Raw genomic sequence first — 18,207 nt, forward strand, 5'->3', positions numbered from 1 at the left:
AATTGCACAGAAAAAAATGCATGGATTCAAATCTGGAGTTCTTGGAGGCCATATCACTGGGTCATACCGGCCTCTCTATCTTTTGTTGAAATTTTCATTGAGCCATTTTGTTACTGCTCTGGAATTATGAAGAAGAGCTCCATCTTGCTGTAGCCACAAATTTTGCAGAACAATAAAGGTTATGTTCTCATATGAATCGTCCAAATCATTCTGAAGAAAATATAGGTACTCAGCTGCGATCAACCTCCTGGACACTTCCTGTGGTCCTATTAATCTGTTCACATACTCATTCCAAATCGGCGTTAAATGCTGATTTTCCTGGTTACCCATTGGTTTTCAGCAGACCAGATATGTGTATAATTGCAGTTGAAAACGCATTCTCTCGTGAAAACTCTTTCATCTATAAACAAAACATATCGCAGGAAATCATTGTTCTCAAAATGCTTTCACAAAACCCATTGACAAAATTTAATTTTTTTTAGTAGATCTGTAGGCAATAAAGCTTGTACCTTTTGGATGTGGTAGGGGTACAATCCTTGGTCCCTCAAGTTGCGATCAACCGTAGATTACTAGATTGCGATACATTATATCGCAATGAATAGACGTCGTGTACTCGTTTCTGGATGGTGTTGCGCGTTATCTAAAACATCTTCCGGTGTCTCATCCATTGCCCTCGATCTTATTCGGCCCTTATCCACCATGTTGGAAGAAAGTGTTCCACGATCACGTAATCTTTGAACAATCCTCACAGTTCTTTCAGTTGGCTGTTTTCTATTTGGAAACTGTCTTTTATAGACTTCTTTAGCTCTTCTCGCAATTTTTCTATTTGTGAAATATATTCTAGCAAAGCCACCATTTCCTCGTTCGAATACATTTTGCTAATTTAAACTAAGCAAATTCAATAAACGATGAAAATCATGATTCCAAACCAATGATACCATAAATTTCGAATTTAATTGTTTTCTAATCATTCTATGCGCAAGATCGACGAACATAGAAGAATCTTCAATATATCGTTATAAACTTTCAAATTCATAAAGAAATATTTGTTTCATTTTTATGTCGTTATGATTATATACACGTAATAAGTATCTTCCGAAATTCAAGTCGAGTTTCGGATAATAAATTATTTACTGAAGTAATATACCAATAGGCTACAGGACCGTCGCTAGCCAAAATACCCCCCTAGGCTGCCGCCCTAACAGAATCTAACTCTGTATCATGCTAAAAATTAATGTTTTTGTTGCCTCGGCTAAAATTCAAGTCGGCACCCTTGCAGGTTTGGGGTTTTGTCTCCTCTGAGGGTTTTGTACTAAACAAACTGGTGGGTATTGGTGAAATTGTATTCAGGGATTTAGTATGGAAAAATCAAAATTTTTTTTCACAAAAAGTAGTTCAGTGAGGAAATAGTAATTTAAGTGTAATAATTTTTTATGTTTTCAAATTTAAATCGAATAGATGAATTAGAAACCGTGGAATATAATAAACATTAAATGTTATCCACTGAATTCTAATGAACAAATGATGAAATATTTGAATTGGATTCAGGTTTCATATTCTTGTACTGAGTTTCGACTTCATAAAACGCTTGAACATTTCGTTTTTTCTTTTATGATTATAAATGAAATAACCGGATGATGCCGATGAACCATTATTTCTAATTAGAATAATAGATGTTGCTCGATGCGAAGATGTTGAAAATGAGTGAATCTGATAAAAAAAATCATTTGTGAATTTCGTTGAAATTAACAAAAAAGTTGTTTGATTAATTCTTGTCTTCCCGGAATCCAGATATCTCGGAAAGAGTAGATAATGCAACCGCCCATTATTCGAGGTTCCTCTAGAGCAGTCCCTGTGATTTCAGGTTCTTCTAGCTCAGTTTCGACTTTAGAAAAAGCTTGAACATTTTGTTTTTTTTCTTTAAGATCATCAAATAAAAGAACTGGATGATGCGGATGAACCATTATTTTGAATTCGAATGCGCCCACGCTCAACACTAGTTATTTTGATGAAAAATCAGGTTTGAAATAAAAAAAAATATTTAATACATTTTTCTAGGAATCCAGAGATCTCGGAAAAAGTAGACAATGCCGCATCTCCGGTTTCAGGTTCTTCTGCTCAGTTTCGATTTCATGAAAAGCTTGAACATTTATGTTTTTGTTATGTTTTTTGATTATCGAGTAAACAAATCGGGGGATGCGGATGAACCATCATTTTAAATTCGAATGCGCCCACGACCAACACTAGTTAATTTGATATAAAAAATGAAAACTATTATAATATAATGGAATGTGGTATGAAATGAAAAACTTTTTATATTTTTTAAGAAGGATAAGTTGGAAATGGAATCATTTCTTGTATATTTTCCATTCTATTCTGAGGAATAGTAATCAACATTCTGATTGGAGAATTGAAAAGAAGAATAATCCGGAAGCTGCCCTAAGTGGCAATAAAATTCGACGCTTAGCAAAGCGAACGCCGACAAGCCTGATGAGTGCATGTGTTTTTTTAGCGTGAATAACTCGTAAACAGCACTATGAAGGGATTACCCCACATCTGGTCCTGGATATTTATTAGTATAATGCGGCACCTTTGAAGGTTTTTGATTTTAATTAAATTTGTTGGTATTCCTTCCTCTTGTTGCTGACTGAATTAAATGTCATTCCGTACTTTGAATTTCTATACATTGTGATTTTTCTTGATCAAGCTTGAAATACTGTTTATCCTGCCCCCCCTAGCGACGACCCTGATATGGTTATGGAGGGTAGATATATCTCTACCAGAGATATCTGTTATCTCTGATCTTTTGAGATACAAGGAGTTAATGTTTTTGAGCACTTACTTTGATGAAATTATTTCAAATAAATTACAACAGTGATCAACATGGTTAAATGTTGAAATCGGAATTTTGCCTGTAGATATAAAATAGCAATCCATGCTTGATGCAAAATTTCATTGATTGTATTACTAGAACTGTAGAAAATTCAAGCACAATATTGAAAAAATAGGAAAGCATTGAGGTGAAGTAAGGAGCATTTGAGTGCGGAAATTTCGCCTGTAGATATAAATTAGCAATTTCAAGCTTGATGCTAAATTTCTTGTCGATTGTATTACCAGAACTGTAGAAAATTCAAGCACAATATTGAAAAATGTGGGAAGCATTGACGTGAAGTTAGGAGCTTTTGAGTGCTGGTTCATTCATAATTATGCACACTGCCAGCGCCCAATAGCTCCTGACTTCACGTCAGTATGTTCCTAATTTTTTTTAAACGATTATTATTCATGATTGAATAAAAGGTTATATTACAATTGAAGTTGCAGATTTTATTTTTTAACACAGTTTTACATTCAGCCATACATATTGCAAAAACATTATAGTGAGACAAATTATACACTTGTCCCTGAAAAATATTCTCTGGAACTTGCACTGAAAATAATTTTTTTAAAAGAAATTAAATGATTCTATATTGAGCAATAATGCTTCTCAATTATAAATCCTTTCTCTCCCAATCATGCTATACAACATTCACTTGAATAATACTTCAAACTATTACATTTATTAGGCCTATTAAAGAAAAATGTTGCTATTTTTATGACTCAAATTCATCTTTGGCTTGTCTGTTCTACACAGAAACTTTAAAATACATATGTAAAAACACATCCTAAATAACCTCAAAAGCTGCTAAAATTAAACTGTAATAAATATATACAACCTTTCATCGAAAATGAGTAAAATATAATTTACTTCAGGAATAATAGATAAAATTAAATCTTCAGTTTGTTAGATAAATTACATACAAATGTACAAAAAATACAATTAGTAAATATTCAGTTGATAGATGATGAAACTGAAGTGGTGCCTTGTAGGAGAAAGAATTAATTTTTGTTTTTGATGGAGAAACAGTTGATATCGAAGTGTCGGCACATTTGTCGAACCTGCAATAACAATTAATATAAGAAAATGAAAACAGATCCTTCCGTGAATAATGAAGCCAGAAGTTAAAATTAAAGGAGTCTTACCAAACAAGTTCCATAGTGAAGGTGAGCAGCGGTCACCAAAGCACATAATATGTAAGTCAATAAAAGTTCCAAGAATGCTATCTTCACAAAAAGAGACGACAAAACAACTAATAGTAATGGAATAAATAACCAATTGAAGATGTCACATCTGCTGCTACTCATTTGGGATACAATAAGTCGACACTGAAAAATATATTATATTAAAACTTTGAATAACTAATACAATAACATATGATAGTAAAAGTTAATCGTCCAGTATCATCTTTAGATCAATAAAAGCAAAAACTTGTTGTAGAACAATTTTTGAGAATTATTGAAAAAAGGAACATTGATTGTAATTTCAAAAGATTAAAGTTAAAACTAAGATATAAAATTTTACATACACAAATATTCGAAAATATAGTTCCAAGGATCAAATAAATCATCCGAGGGTCTCTTTCTAATATACGTGTGGGTGATAACATAACCCATACAGTGCAAATAACAAATAAAATTGTAACAGGCACCAAGGGTCTCACAGCTTCACTGAAAGTTCTCATATAACCAGTTTTCTCCTTGTATGATTTGTAAATATTATAAGCTATAATAGGTACATTGGTGAGGAGAGCTGAACCATAAATAATTAGTTCAAAAATTGTCCCTGTTTTGATGCCATTCTCTAGTTTGAATTGCCAAAATTCAGGGCCAACTACCTGAAAATTTGAATTTATAAGTGAACTACTTTTATCTTGTATTTTTTGATCTTACCCCAGTGATTGCGAACACTATAATAGTACCCCACATGGAAAAATCATAACCCCAAGGCAAAAAGAGGAGGCCAGTGTTATATTTTTCAAAGTGTGGAGAATAGAAGTTCAGAAGAATGTTACACATCATAAAATAAAATCGATAGACATCTAAACTGTAGTAATCCCCTCTTCCGAAAATGGAATACACTGCTAAGGGTATCAGTCCAGCAGAGTACGAATCTAAACCATGATCAAAAAGTTCACCCAGCGGGCCACTGGTCCCCGTTTTTCTTGCTTGTTTTCCATCAATCCCATCTGAAAAAAGGAAATGTATTTTGAATATCATCGTGTTGCGTCTATTCAACAAAAGCAAGTTCTACATTTCAATATTAAAAAGAATGTTTGAAATATGCATGCTTCAATGTTTTATATAACGATATTAAACACTGTTCATAATTGTTTTCACTTTATACAATTTTCATACAAAACATTTTAAATAGTTTGAAGAAACTTAATGAATAAATAATGAGCCTAAGGATTTGAAATTGAATTTTCAGAAGCATACGAAAATCTTTAAAAGTTCATATCTCAAACTATGGTACACAAAAATTCAATATATACAATGCTGATAATTAGTAGAATTTTTTTTATAGCAAAGTTTCAGCTGTAATAACTAATAGTTTTTGATTCATGAAATTGAAATACATACATTGTCTTCAAACAATAAAGTTCGACTCACTGTTGACGCATCCATAGACAAATTCAATTTTTCTCGTCAGTGTAAATTGCGAATGCCGTGATAAAGCTCATTCATGTAAATTTTTATTTTGATGGCAGAATATAAAAAAACATTGCAAGTTTTACACTATGGTATATTAGAGCGGTTAAGTTCATGATGGACTTAAATCCTGGTCCTCCGCATATTGCTCCATATTAAATATGCATGATTATGATGATCATATAAAATTATTTATTCAGAAATTAATAACTCTTATACTATAAGTGCTAGGACTTTGCCATAAAGAATATTATATTCACTATCATCGTAGCAACACATGCTTCCATGTTAGTGTTGTTAAACTTCCGAGAAATGAGTTTTTTATATTTTTATCCTTGATTTTTTTCTTTGAAAATTCATATATATTTTACTTGAGCTAGCAGAATCAATGCATTATCCTAATTGATTTTTGTCTTAAATTTCATAAGAAAAACTCTCATAGTCCATAAGAAAATATCTGGACGACAGAAGGACGGACTTTCTTAATTCGATTTTTCTTTATTCCAAAATTCATAAAATTTCAAGAAGTGGTATATCTCCTTTAGCTCTCATTCCAACAATTTGTTATAGAAAATAATGAACCAAAACACTGCAAATGTGACTCTATATGATTTATTATTTCCTCTAATCTATAATATCCAAATATTCGAAAAAAAAAAAGGTCGTTTAAAAAAATCTCTATCTCTTAACATTGCAGTGTGGTCAAATTATATAATATATAATAAATATTTATTCAATAAACGGTACAGAATCTTCTTACAAGAAAAATTATTATTAAATTATCAATCATACAATATTATCTTTTAACATCCAAATATCATACTATTATACATCTCCTCTCAACTCCGGGACAGAGCGATGAAATATGTCGACACCCAAGGAATCAACGACATTGGTACTTCGCATCATTCTCGAAACCGGAGAATGAAAACAGTAATTCGTTCTTGATAAGGCAGCCTTGAATAGATCGAATCTCCTGACAAATCTTGGAGGAGCAGATAAATTGGACTGGGATAACAGTTCAGGAGAATACAAAAGTCCTCGAAAAAGTTCAGAGACAAAGATGGAATCCGCATGAAATCTTCTTGCTCTCAAGGAAGGCAGTCCAAGCTGGACTTGCAACGGACTAACAGAGAAAGAGTCAAAAGAAAATGAACCACTTCTAATTGAAACTTATCTGAGGAACTTGTTTTGTACTCTCTCAAGAAAAAGGCTCTCCACGGATGTGTAGGGTGACCAAACGACGGATGAGAACTCCAAAATTGGTCTCACAAGAGCGACATAGAGGTACTGTAGTATCTCCTCGCTGAAATCTCTATAGTGCTTCTCTCTCAGGGAAAATCCCAGAGTCCTCGGAGATGCTGCAGAAATTGCCTGGATATCGGGTCTGAAAGATAACTTACAGTCATATAAAGTCCTTGACAACAAATGCCTTCTCAATGGTTCTACCTCCAATGGAATAGTGAACTGTTAAAGGAAATACTAAACGGGAAATAGTCATGAACTGACATTTATTGATGCTAATTGTTATAAATTGGTTGCACACCACTCTTCAACAGCCTGCAACGTCAGCCAACGACTTAACTGAAGTAAAAAAGCTTCAGATCATCTGCAAATAGTAAAAATCGGACAAAGCAAACGACGAGTCTTATATCATTAATTAAAATCAAAAACAACAATGGCCCTAGGTGACACCCCTGAGGAACGCCTGACGTCAAGAAAACTGGCAACGAAAGCGTGTTACCTATCTTCACGAACTGGAATATGCCCGAGAGAGATGAAGTCTACCACAAATGAAATTTTCCGTGGAAACCAAATGTCCAAAGTTTCCTCCCCATAATCGAATGCATTTGAAGAATCTGGATATATAACCTCAAACTGCTCATGATTTCCTAAGGCCTCAAGAACAAACTGAACGAAGACAACAGGATTGGTCTCAACACTTCTACCCTGAAAGAACCAGTGTTGTTCAGGAATTATTTTATCATATATCTTAGACTTTATTTGTTCATGAACAATAGATTCGAATAACTGAGGGATGACACTGAGTATGGTTATTGGCGTATAGTTAGAAATATCCACCTTAGATCCCGATTTGTGAACCATCTTGATAAACCCAGATTTCCAAAAATTCGGAAAAATTCTATAATAATAAATCCTTCGAGGAAAAAAAGCTTTCTACTTCTTCAAGAATTGTAGTGATAAACAAACATAAATAATCGAAGAGCAATAACGAACAGAAAATTATAGGATGAAAAATTGTTAGATAATTCAATCCCAGAAATAGTTCGAATTAAACTTGTTGAATATTTTCGGTCACTGGCCAGCTTTATAAGCGAAAAATAATGTCATAAAATGTATCTTAGTGCATTAACCCCAAACAAAAATAGTTAACTTGGGTCTAGAATTAAGTAACATATAATAGCCGTTTTATCTCATTTTTTTCATTTGAATACCATAAATCTTGGTCATGCTGATAACCTTTCAATTCGAAAACGTTAATTAATATATGTATATACATATGAAGTAATTTTCTATTGGTAACTAACATTGAATATCAATTTGAACTAAAAAAAAAGATTGCTTTGGTGTCAGGAGCTTGTGAATTCATGCGCTTATTGGAGGCCACATAACTATGATGTATATTCTAGGAGATGGGATTTACTATAATGGCATTGTTGAGGCTTACACAGAAAAAAGAAGAATTTCTCTGTGTTTCAACTCTATGATGCTTACTTGCATCATGCTATCACCTGTATTGAGTGCTTTCATAATATTATTATTACCATTCTATTCGATGTACGTGTTCTCTCGCTTAACAAGGCAAATTAAACAAGTTAAAATCATTATCGTATTTTCCTTCATCCATAATCAACATTATATTATTATTATATTAAGTCCTTCGAACAAGCGATCAACATTTTTTGGTCCTTCGAGCCGGATAAAACCACACAATTTTTGGTCTTTCGTGCTAAATAAAATCACACAGTCATTGTTGTCCGTTAGTTAATCAACGTGATGTGAAATTTGGTTTTAAAATTGAAATTGTTATTTTATATAGACCCACAGAATCTTCACCCGATCAGATTTGTTTTCATTGAAATATTAGGTATTTCTTTTCCAAAAATCTTCTTGAATTTTTTTTAATTTGAATTTTATATACTTGCATTATTATATTGCGTTAGTGAGAATTGATTCCCCATTCGATCAACAGAAATGCTATTTATAGTTATAAAATGAAGCAATCCTTGAGGTAATGCAATCGAAAACATGTTATGGTACATTTGTAGTAAATAAAATATTTTCTCTATTTCAGTATCGTAATAAGTTCATTACGGTACTAAAAACATTACTGTAATGAACTCATTACAGTTATATTTCTTGTTTTGTGGTTGTCTACACTGACTTCCGATCCTATTGAATTTCAACACACTTCAGTTATCAATATAATATAATTTGGATATAGTGAATTGATTTCGAACATTATTCGCAACTTTTCTTAATTCTGGTGATGTTAAATCGATTTCGGCAGAAATAATTCACGAATTTAATGCGTAATTGTAAATTATTTCAAAATTCGAAACGTACGATTCGAATTCAAATTCCCTAATCTGTCAATTTTTGTAACAGTCACACCAACTGCCAAGATACAACACAAAAATCACTAGGATGTACCTATAATCTGAATTTAGAATTGAATTTCTTGCAGGAATAGCAGCCCATTCTGCAACTTGTTTTAGAATATAGGTAATATTAATGCATATTATAATTAGTCATAGAAAATTAGCTTCACCATGATTTAAGTAAAAAGACCTGCATTTCTTTTATTGGACAAACTGCTTGCTTACTGGATCATTATCATAATCCTCAGGCTTCCCACGACAAGAAACCTTTGGTTCGAATATTCCAGATTCCGTATTTTTTAAATTTGTGAGATACGACAATTAATTTTGGTAAAATTATCATTTAGCTTCAAGAATGCAAAAAAAAAACTTCCAATTATAATGAAATCTTTTGAGAAATGAATATATATATGTAAGTTATATAAGTTCATTATTACTGTGCACAGTTAATATTTTAATCTTAACTCTACAGTATTATAGAGTTTATTATTGTAATATTCTGAATAAACTCTCTTATTATTATTATCATTCCTAAAGTGCAATTGTGATGTTCTCATTTTATTTAAAATATAAGATTTGAATGTTAATTAACTATAATCGAAATAAGACATTCAATACGTATATTTCAATAATTTTCGGAGCACAGTATTGTAAATTAAATAACGATAGGATTTTGTGACCTCGATGTAACGAACATCGTTCAAGGAAAAATTTTAACCCAATCCAGAAATTCCCAAAGTTCAGAATATGTAAAATCCACAAATCGAATAAACAAAATCAGTCCGGCCTTCAAACTGAAGAAGAAAAGAAGAAAGAAAGTTTATTCAGAAGTAGGTAACAACAATTACAAAAATAAGAACACAAATTTTCAAAAAATCTTGAAATGAGAAATTTTTTACATTCTTTATATTTTTCACTTGCGAGATATTTAACATTGAACTAGGAAATAATAAAAAATATTGTAAAATTTGCTTTTTTCAGAAACTTTTGAGTGAAATACTGGTGTTTGCCTGCATCAAATTGTATAGACAACATTGCCGAACTTTTTGAGAATGATAGTTTTCCTAGTGTCAATATTAATAATTAAATCGAATATTGAATAATTATAATAATGAGAGGAGACACTGCAAATCGTTCAATGTAAATTTAGTATTTAGGCATGTAAATTACATCTATATATGCACATATAACAGGCCAAAAATTGAAAAGTCCCCGGTTTACAATAGTAAAACACATTTTTTTTTTGGCAAAATTCGATTTTATTATTCAACATATTTGCCTTCAAGGGCGATACAGCGATTATAGTGATCTTCCAACTTTCCGATACCATATTTGTAGAACGATTTGTCTTTCGCTTCAAAATAGGCCTCAGTTTCGGCGATTTCTTCTCCATGTGCACTAAATTTCTTTCCAGCGAGCATTCTTTTGGAACTGGGGACAGGAAAAAGTCGCTGGGGGCCAGATATGGCGCATACGGTGGATGCAGAAGCAATTCGAAAACCAAATCATGCAATTTTGCTATTGTTTTCATTGATTTGTGACACGGCGCATTGTTTTGATGAAACAGCACCTGTTTTTTCTCAAATGGGGCTGTTTTTTAACGACTCCATCCTTCAAACGATCCAAACGCTATATAATAATCGCCGTTGATGGTCTGGGCCTTTTGGAGGTAGTTAATTAATATTATACCTTGCGCATCCCAGAATACTGATGCCATAACCTTGCCAGCTGACTGTTGTGTTTTTCCTCGCTTTGAATTCGGTTCATCGTGTGCAGTCCACTCAGCTGACTGTCGATTGGACTCCGGAGTGAAATGATGGAGCCATGTTTCATCCATTGTCACAATTCGACGCAAAAATTAAGGTTTATTGCATTTAAACAGCTTCAAACTGCTCAGAATCATTGACACGTTGCTTCTTTTGATCGATTGGAGCTCGCGCGGCACCTATTCTGCACACAGCTTTCTCATGTACAAATATTCGTGAATGATATGATGTACACGTTTAGATGATATCTTCACAATGTCTGCTACCTCGATCAACTTTACGGTCATTCAAAATTATTCAGTGAACTTTTTTGATTTTTTCGTCGGTGACAGCTTCTTTTGGGCGTCCACACAAACGCCGTATTCGGTGCTCATTTCACCACGTTTAAACTTAGCATACCAATCAATGATGGTTAATTTTTCTGGTGCAGACCCCGGAAACTCTTCTTCAAGCCAAGATTTTGTTTCAACTGTATTTTTTCCCTTCAAAAAGCAGTATTTTATCAGCACACGAAATTCTTTTTTTTCATCTTTTTTCAAATAACCAAAGTAGCTACACTCACAACGCAATATCTCACAAACTAATGGTAGGACTACTGTCAAATTTTGACATGTATCGTTTGAAGGTTGGTACTAACTAAAAATCATATGGATATTAAATCCATAGGCTAGTATTAAACTAGCCCCGCCATCTGTGCATCAGACCGGGGACTTTTCAATGGCCTAATATTCGAAACATATGAATCATTTCCGAAAGCAGACAAACAAAGCATTTTGGTTTTTTTATTCAGGATACCAAATTTAATGCAAATACGTCAAATTAAATAATATATGTGAGAACCCAAATATTAGTACCACAAAAAATGATAAAGGTCTTTTCGTTATTTATATATAATACTTAAACTGAAAAAAAGTGAATATAACAACGACTTGTTTCTTCAATATACCATTAGAAACGAAGTCAAAACCGTTATCGAAGCTGAACTCTTGATCTTTTAGTCTGCTGATTATTGAATTCATTGATAAAGTTTCAAAACTATATATCCTAGTATTTTAATTATAGCAACGGATCTCCAAGATAAACCCATAAGATGATTTCTTGGAGATATCGAACGAAGCAGAAAATGTGATGAGGTCATAGTAGGTGCTGAATATGTCTTAATATATATATATAGGTTTGTTTGATCACTTTATCGTTATCTTTTTTTCCCTTTAATCCCGGATATAATTTCTACTAGAAATCGAACTGTTCCACTCACTAGTATTGCAGAGCAACTGAAATAGTATATTCTAAAACAAGTTGCAGAATGGGCTCCTATTCCAACACGAATGAGAAATTCGAAAACGAGCGAGTTTTGGAACGCATGAGTGTTGGAATTGCCTTCTGCAACGAGTATAAGACGATATTTTCTCTATTTCAGTCAAGATTTATGAAATATTGTCGAAATTCAATGAAAAATTCAGATTAAACATCCTGACATTTGTATTGTATCTTGGCAGTTGGTGTGACTGTTTCGGAATTTGAATCGTACGTTTCGAATTTTGAAAAAAATTATAATTACGCATGAAACTCGTCAATTATGTCTGACGAAATCGATTTAACACCAACAGAATTAGAAGAAATTGAGAATATAATGTCGCAAATCATTTCACTAAATCCAAATTATATTATTTTGACAATTTGACGTGTGTTGAATTTTGATAGGATTGGAAGTCATAGATAGACAACCACAAAACGAAAAATATAACTGAAAACAATGCTGTAATGAGTTCATTACAGCACTATTTTAAGCACTGTAATGAACTCATTACGATACTGAAATAGGGAAAATTAATTATCAGATGAATGTCATTTAAAAATGTTTTTGATAAAAATGATTGCGGCATCCGAACCAAAGAAAATTCAAGCAGTATATAAAAAAATTCATATTGATCGCATTACCAGAACCACTGGGTATTCGAGCTGAATATCGAAAAAAAATCCCAATATTTCCGTCAAAACAGACTGAACAAGGTTGAAATCTAGTTCGTGTATGTAAAATAATCAATTGGATGTTCATGCCGCATTTAAGGAGGATCGTATCATTTGAATAAAATACGGACAACAAAGATATCGTAATAAATCACAACTCATACAATATATTGTGCAGTTCTGTGGTCATCAATAGGTGCATGAATGACGAGCGCTTAAACTCTCTTGACTTCTTTAATCCTTGATCGACTTTGCGTTTTCAATAGTTTATAAAACAGTGACTTAATAAAACACAGTGGCGACAATTCGTTCAAATTGAGCATAAAAATGGAAAACCATATGGCTTTACCATAGAACTTGAGAATACAATTGACTGAACTGACATTTTGTCAAAATTGAAATTATTGGGCCTAATAGCATTTGATTGTATATAGAACAAATTTATTCAACTGAAGAATACTACAGTGACTTAATAAAATGGGCTTTACATTTTGAATAAATCTCAAAAATCAGTTAAACGGACAATGTGAACAAAAAGCCGCCATATTTAGGCTCAGCCAATCAAAAACAAGACCACGCGTGTCATCACTGTGGTTTATTAAGTCACTGTAGTTTATAATAGGTACCGGGTTTTTCACCATAATTTGACCACACCTTTAACTTTGTTACTAAAAGAGGTACAAAAAAATGTTTTCTACAAAAGTTTCACGAAATCGACTAGTGTTTTTTAATGATTTCGAAAAATTAAATATCTACAGGGTGGGCAACATATTGATTGCAACTTCATTTTTTCGAAATCATTTTAAAAAACACTAGTCGATTTCGTGAAACTTTTGTAGTAAACATTTGTTTGTACCAACAAAGTTGAAGGGGGGATCAAATTATGGTGAAAAACCCGGTACATGGTTTCTATCAATGCTTGTAAAATTGCAGTTGCTTTTGAGTTATTTCTATTTTGCCGCTTCATAAAAATACTTTCTACTTTGAATCAAGCCACAGAATTAGACGAACCGTGCTCATGACAAACATAACGATACTTTATTTGTTGTTTAATTTCTAAATGTCGAATCAATTGAATTAACAATACAATTGTTAATGCTATGACAATTCAAAAGTTTATGATATTAATTATTAGTTGGCACAGATTACAGATACCAGATATTATCTGTAATCTGTGTTAGTTGGGAAAAATCATTCGGAGACAATTGCGATGTTACAATAATTTATAAAGACCCTGTAATATTAAAAATATATCAAAGTTATCAGAATTAATTTCTTACCTAGGGTATACGCCAGGAAAATGAAAATAGCTCCCAACATGAAAGTCCATCTAGGTAATGACGGTATTTCTGGATGACCAATTTGGTCGGAGGCATAAAAATAGTAGTCCAATACCATGAACATAACAGTTGTTAATACAGTGAAGGCAAAGCCAGAAAACGTCAATAGATTTGGCGCTATCTGTTTTGGACAAAACTGAAAAAAAGTGAAATATTATTATCCCTGTTCCTCATGATAGTTCAACATTTTTTCGTTACGAAATTCAATAACTATAACCGAAGAAATAAAACACATTATTTGATTTAGTGGAAAATGGGTAGTTTTTTTTTTGTTAATAACAACTTCTTCCACACTGAATTAATTATAATTCTAACATCTTCACTAAAGTTATACCATAGTATAAGGAATCTTTATACTATGGTTATACAGTGTATATTATACGTTATTGCAAATATTTCAACTATAAAATCTTGATCACAAAATATGAAGATTTAATCCATGTGTCTCCTATATGAGATGCAGGGTGTTTTATTTCAAAATATATAATTTGCATACTATAAGTATACTGAAACTTTTTTTCATATCATTCTCATATTTATTTCTGGCTACCACCAGAGGCGTACGACAGGGGCAAGTGAATGGTTGACCCCCCAAATTCTATGATACTTATGGAATTTCAATTATATCCCAATTTAACTATTCTTTACGTGAATATCATACTCTTCATTCATAGAGATCAAGACACTAATAGTTAATTTATAGTTATGAATGCAGAGTATAATAAGTACGTAATATTGAAGAATTAAAAAATTGGGATAAATTAAAGTCCTCCAGTGGCGTGGAATTTGGGGAGGATCAACCATTCTCTTGCTCCAGTCGTACGACTTTGGTGGTAACTGGTAGCCAGAAACGTTTATTTAGCATAATTCAGTATAAGGTAACACTTCCTGCCGAATATGAAAATAACACCCTGTATCTCATCACACTACTATCTAACAAATAGTCCATCATCAATATCTAGAGAACAATCAAGATTCTATAGTTGAAATATTTTCTATATATACTCAAGTAGGAAATATCTATATCTGTTGAACAATCCAAGCTGTGAAAACCTCTAGTATATTATATTAGATAAGTGTTATAGTTTTCTAGGTTAAAATAGGAAAAAAATGTCTGACTCAACCCAAACAACTTCTCCAGCATTTCAAACCCAATGTCAAGTACTTATTTAAACATACCTAAAGAACATACCTCGACAACCCAATTCCAAAATGGGTGCATAACATATATACTGAGTAATCCTGTATCCTTGCAGCTGTACTGTAAAGAAAAAAAATGTGAAAATCAGATCTAACATTTTATTATTTTACGATGTATTTCAACTGCTGAAATAAAAAATAGTTCTGAATCGAATATTAGACATTTTTTCAACGAAACCAGAAAGATCAGCGGAAAAATATTCTATTACAGATCATCATTATTTTTTATTTTGGGAATTTAATTTTTCTTTCAATTGGTTCTTTGATTTTTAGAAATTGAACTTATATGGGAAACGAGGAAAGAGGGGTTATTGGACCCTTAACCCCCCCCCCCATTGATTAGAAGAAATAAAAAATATTTTGGTATTATATTATTATATATTTTTAAAATATATCAGTGCTTTGTACGTCGTACATATCATTAATTCTTTCGCTAAAAACGAAAACTCCTTTTTTTCATTCGCAAATTGAAAATATCGACTTTCCACAATATAGATTAATGTTTAAAGAAATGATGTGAAACCCCCATAAAAATCGGTGGTTGTAAGTGGAAAAAATCTATAATTTCGATTTGAACTGAGCAGTCACGTAGGGGTATCCCCCTCTTAGGGAAGAAATTTCAAGCTGGAATGAAACCAAAATTGTTTATGTAAAAGTATCGGGGAAAAACTTCAGAAACAGAACGAAGTTTTTTAATCGATATAATTTATTCGAAAACAGAATGAACTAAACCGAATATGAACTGATAATTGAATATGTTATGTTTCTATATATACAGGGTGAGTCAATAATACTCGATTGGTCGAAAACTTTTGTAAATAGGTATGGCCTATAGGAGATTCCAATGATTCAAATTTTGACAAAATTGATAGTACTCAACGCATACGCTTCAATTATTTTTGACTCTACAGGCTGTTCCGAAAGTGATGAGACACGATAACACCCATGAGACATGTTGTGCCTAAAATGAATAGATTTTTGAATAGGAATGCCCAATTTTCATTTCATAATCATAGCTTCCATGAAATTCTGATTTCGAAATATCCCACTTGTGATCAGAAGAGAAATTAAGCATACCATGAGAATTTCATAATGTTCATACTGTGAGCTTTTCAATCAGTTCAAATTTAGATATTTCTGCAAAAATGCTGAATTCATATTATTGGACTAGAAATAAATTACTAATTCAAGATGATAGTGTTAACCGCAAATCTATAAAATTTGATAAAAACATGTTATACTTCGAATGTTTTAAATCCATATCATATTATTATCTAAAGAAACCAACTGAATATTATGATATAATTGAATAAAACGAGCACATCAGAAACCATAAAATAGCAGAAACCATAAGTATGTAATTGTGAAGGTCCCACTAACTTATCTTATTCATATTATTTTGTTGCTTCTGTTAAGTTGGATAAAATCTTCATATCGACGATAACTGACATTTACATCCCTGAAATATAAGCCGGGGAGTCATAGTTTTCTCATTTTGGATGACGCATAATTCGAAGTAGTGTATGTTTTCCCTACGGTAGTCCCTTAATTAAGAAAATTGAAATCATACAAGATTTTTCATAATGATATGAGAATGCTATTTAAAAAAATATATGTATTTCAATTAATCTGAATCTTATTATGTAATATATAGTTTTTGAACAGGAACTGAAAAGATTCAATTGAAAAACATGATTAATTTAATTAATTCATATAAACCGGCTCTATGAATACTAAACACAGAACACTCAATATAACTGAAATATTGTACAGGAAAAAACATCTTCAACAAAAGCTAAGGCAAACCGGAATAATTTGATTCTTACAAATGAGGAACATTTTTTTTCCTCAAATACTAACCTTATATTTGTCAAATCCTGCTAATTGCTCGCTGTCCAAGTATTCATAATCGAAGTTAATCATTTTGAAAATGTTTATTGATATTCAAATCTACACAGTAATAACTCTATTCACTATAATAAGATTATAATTCAGCTTAAATCATAATTAATTTATATAAACCGGATTTAACTTTTCAGTTATAACTTTTAAAACACTCTAAACACTATAATATCAAGCGTCTCCATGTCACACAGAATTTATTTCAAGTCGCAGTTATACAATTATAACACTAGGCTGTTAAATTTTTTTGCACAAAAACTATTAACATAACAACACAAGTAAAGACAGCTGTACGCTATATGCCTATGGTTTGGTTTGGGAATGAAGTGAGGATCAATTGTGCGATGTTGTCGGAGCTAACTCTCGATTTTACTTATCAAGGATGGTAGTAGCATTAACCCTGACCCTCGGTCATCAGATGTTTCTTATGAAATATGGAAAATTCTCGAAATTAGAAAAAATAATTAATTTCAAAGATAACATGAGAAAAAATGTAGTTAGTTAATAAGTCATCCAATTCCTGGTTAATGATTTTTTTTGATAACCTATCGGATAGAATTATAGAAAATTCAATATGATGAAATGAATATTCTAAAGTTTTTTTTCACTAATTATATTGAGATAAATGAATTTCATAATGTGATTATATTTCAGATATCGAAAAAATATTTAAACCCATTACAAACATTTTTATTGTAATTACAGATATGTAGGTAGAGATTTCTTTTCAATAGGTAGGACACAAAATGAGATTCAATTTTAAGAGCTCATGTACCTATATCAATAAATTTTTTGTTTCCAATTGAATTTTTGTCAGTTCAATGCTATTAAAACATGGATCAAATGGATCAATTCACAAATTGATTTTAGTTCCTAATC

At 31.9% G+C, this 18,207-nt stretch overlaps 1 protein-coding gene across 2 annotated transcripts; it reads right to left on the reverse strand.

Annotated features, from left to right (window-relative positions):
• Positions 1-3,303: 3,303 nt before the first annotated feature.
• LOC123671319 (ethanolaminephosphotransferase 1-like) lies at positions 3,304-17,698 on the reverse strand. 2 transcript variants are annotated; one of them, XM_045605073.1, is made up of 7 exons: positions 17,287-17,698; positions 15,419-15,487; positions 14,167-14,362; positions 4,768-5,063; positions 4,404-4,712; positions 4,021-4,203; positions 3,304-3,936 (listed from the first exon to the last, which is right to left on the reverse strand). In XM_045605073.1, the coding sequence occupies exons 1-7, from the start codon at positions 17,347-17,349 to the stop codon at positions 3,877-3,879; spliced, it is 1,176 nt and encodes a 391-aa protein (XP_045461029.1). In that variant the 5' UTR covers positions 17,350-17,698; the 3' UTR covers positions 3,304-3,876. The 2 variants fall into 2 exon arrangements, with proteins under 2 accessions (XP_045461029.1, XP_045461030.1); XM_045605074.1 differs by having other exon boundaries at positions 15,406-15,487; positions 17,287-17,347.
• Positions 17,699-18,207: the final 509 nt, after the last annotated feature.

This window comes from Harmonia axyridis, chromosome 1 (assembly GCF_914767665.1).
Source record: "Harmonia axyridis chromosome 1, icHarAxyr1.1, whole genome shotgun sequence".
NCBI lineage: Eukaryota > Metazoa > Arthropoda > Insecta > Coleoptera > Coccinellidae > Harmonia > Harmonia axyridis.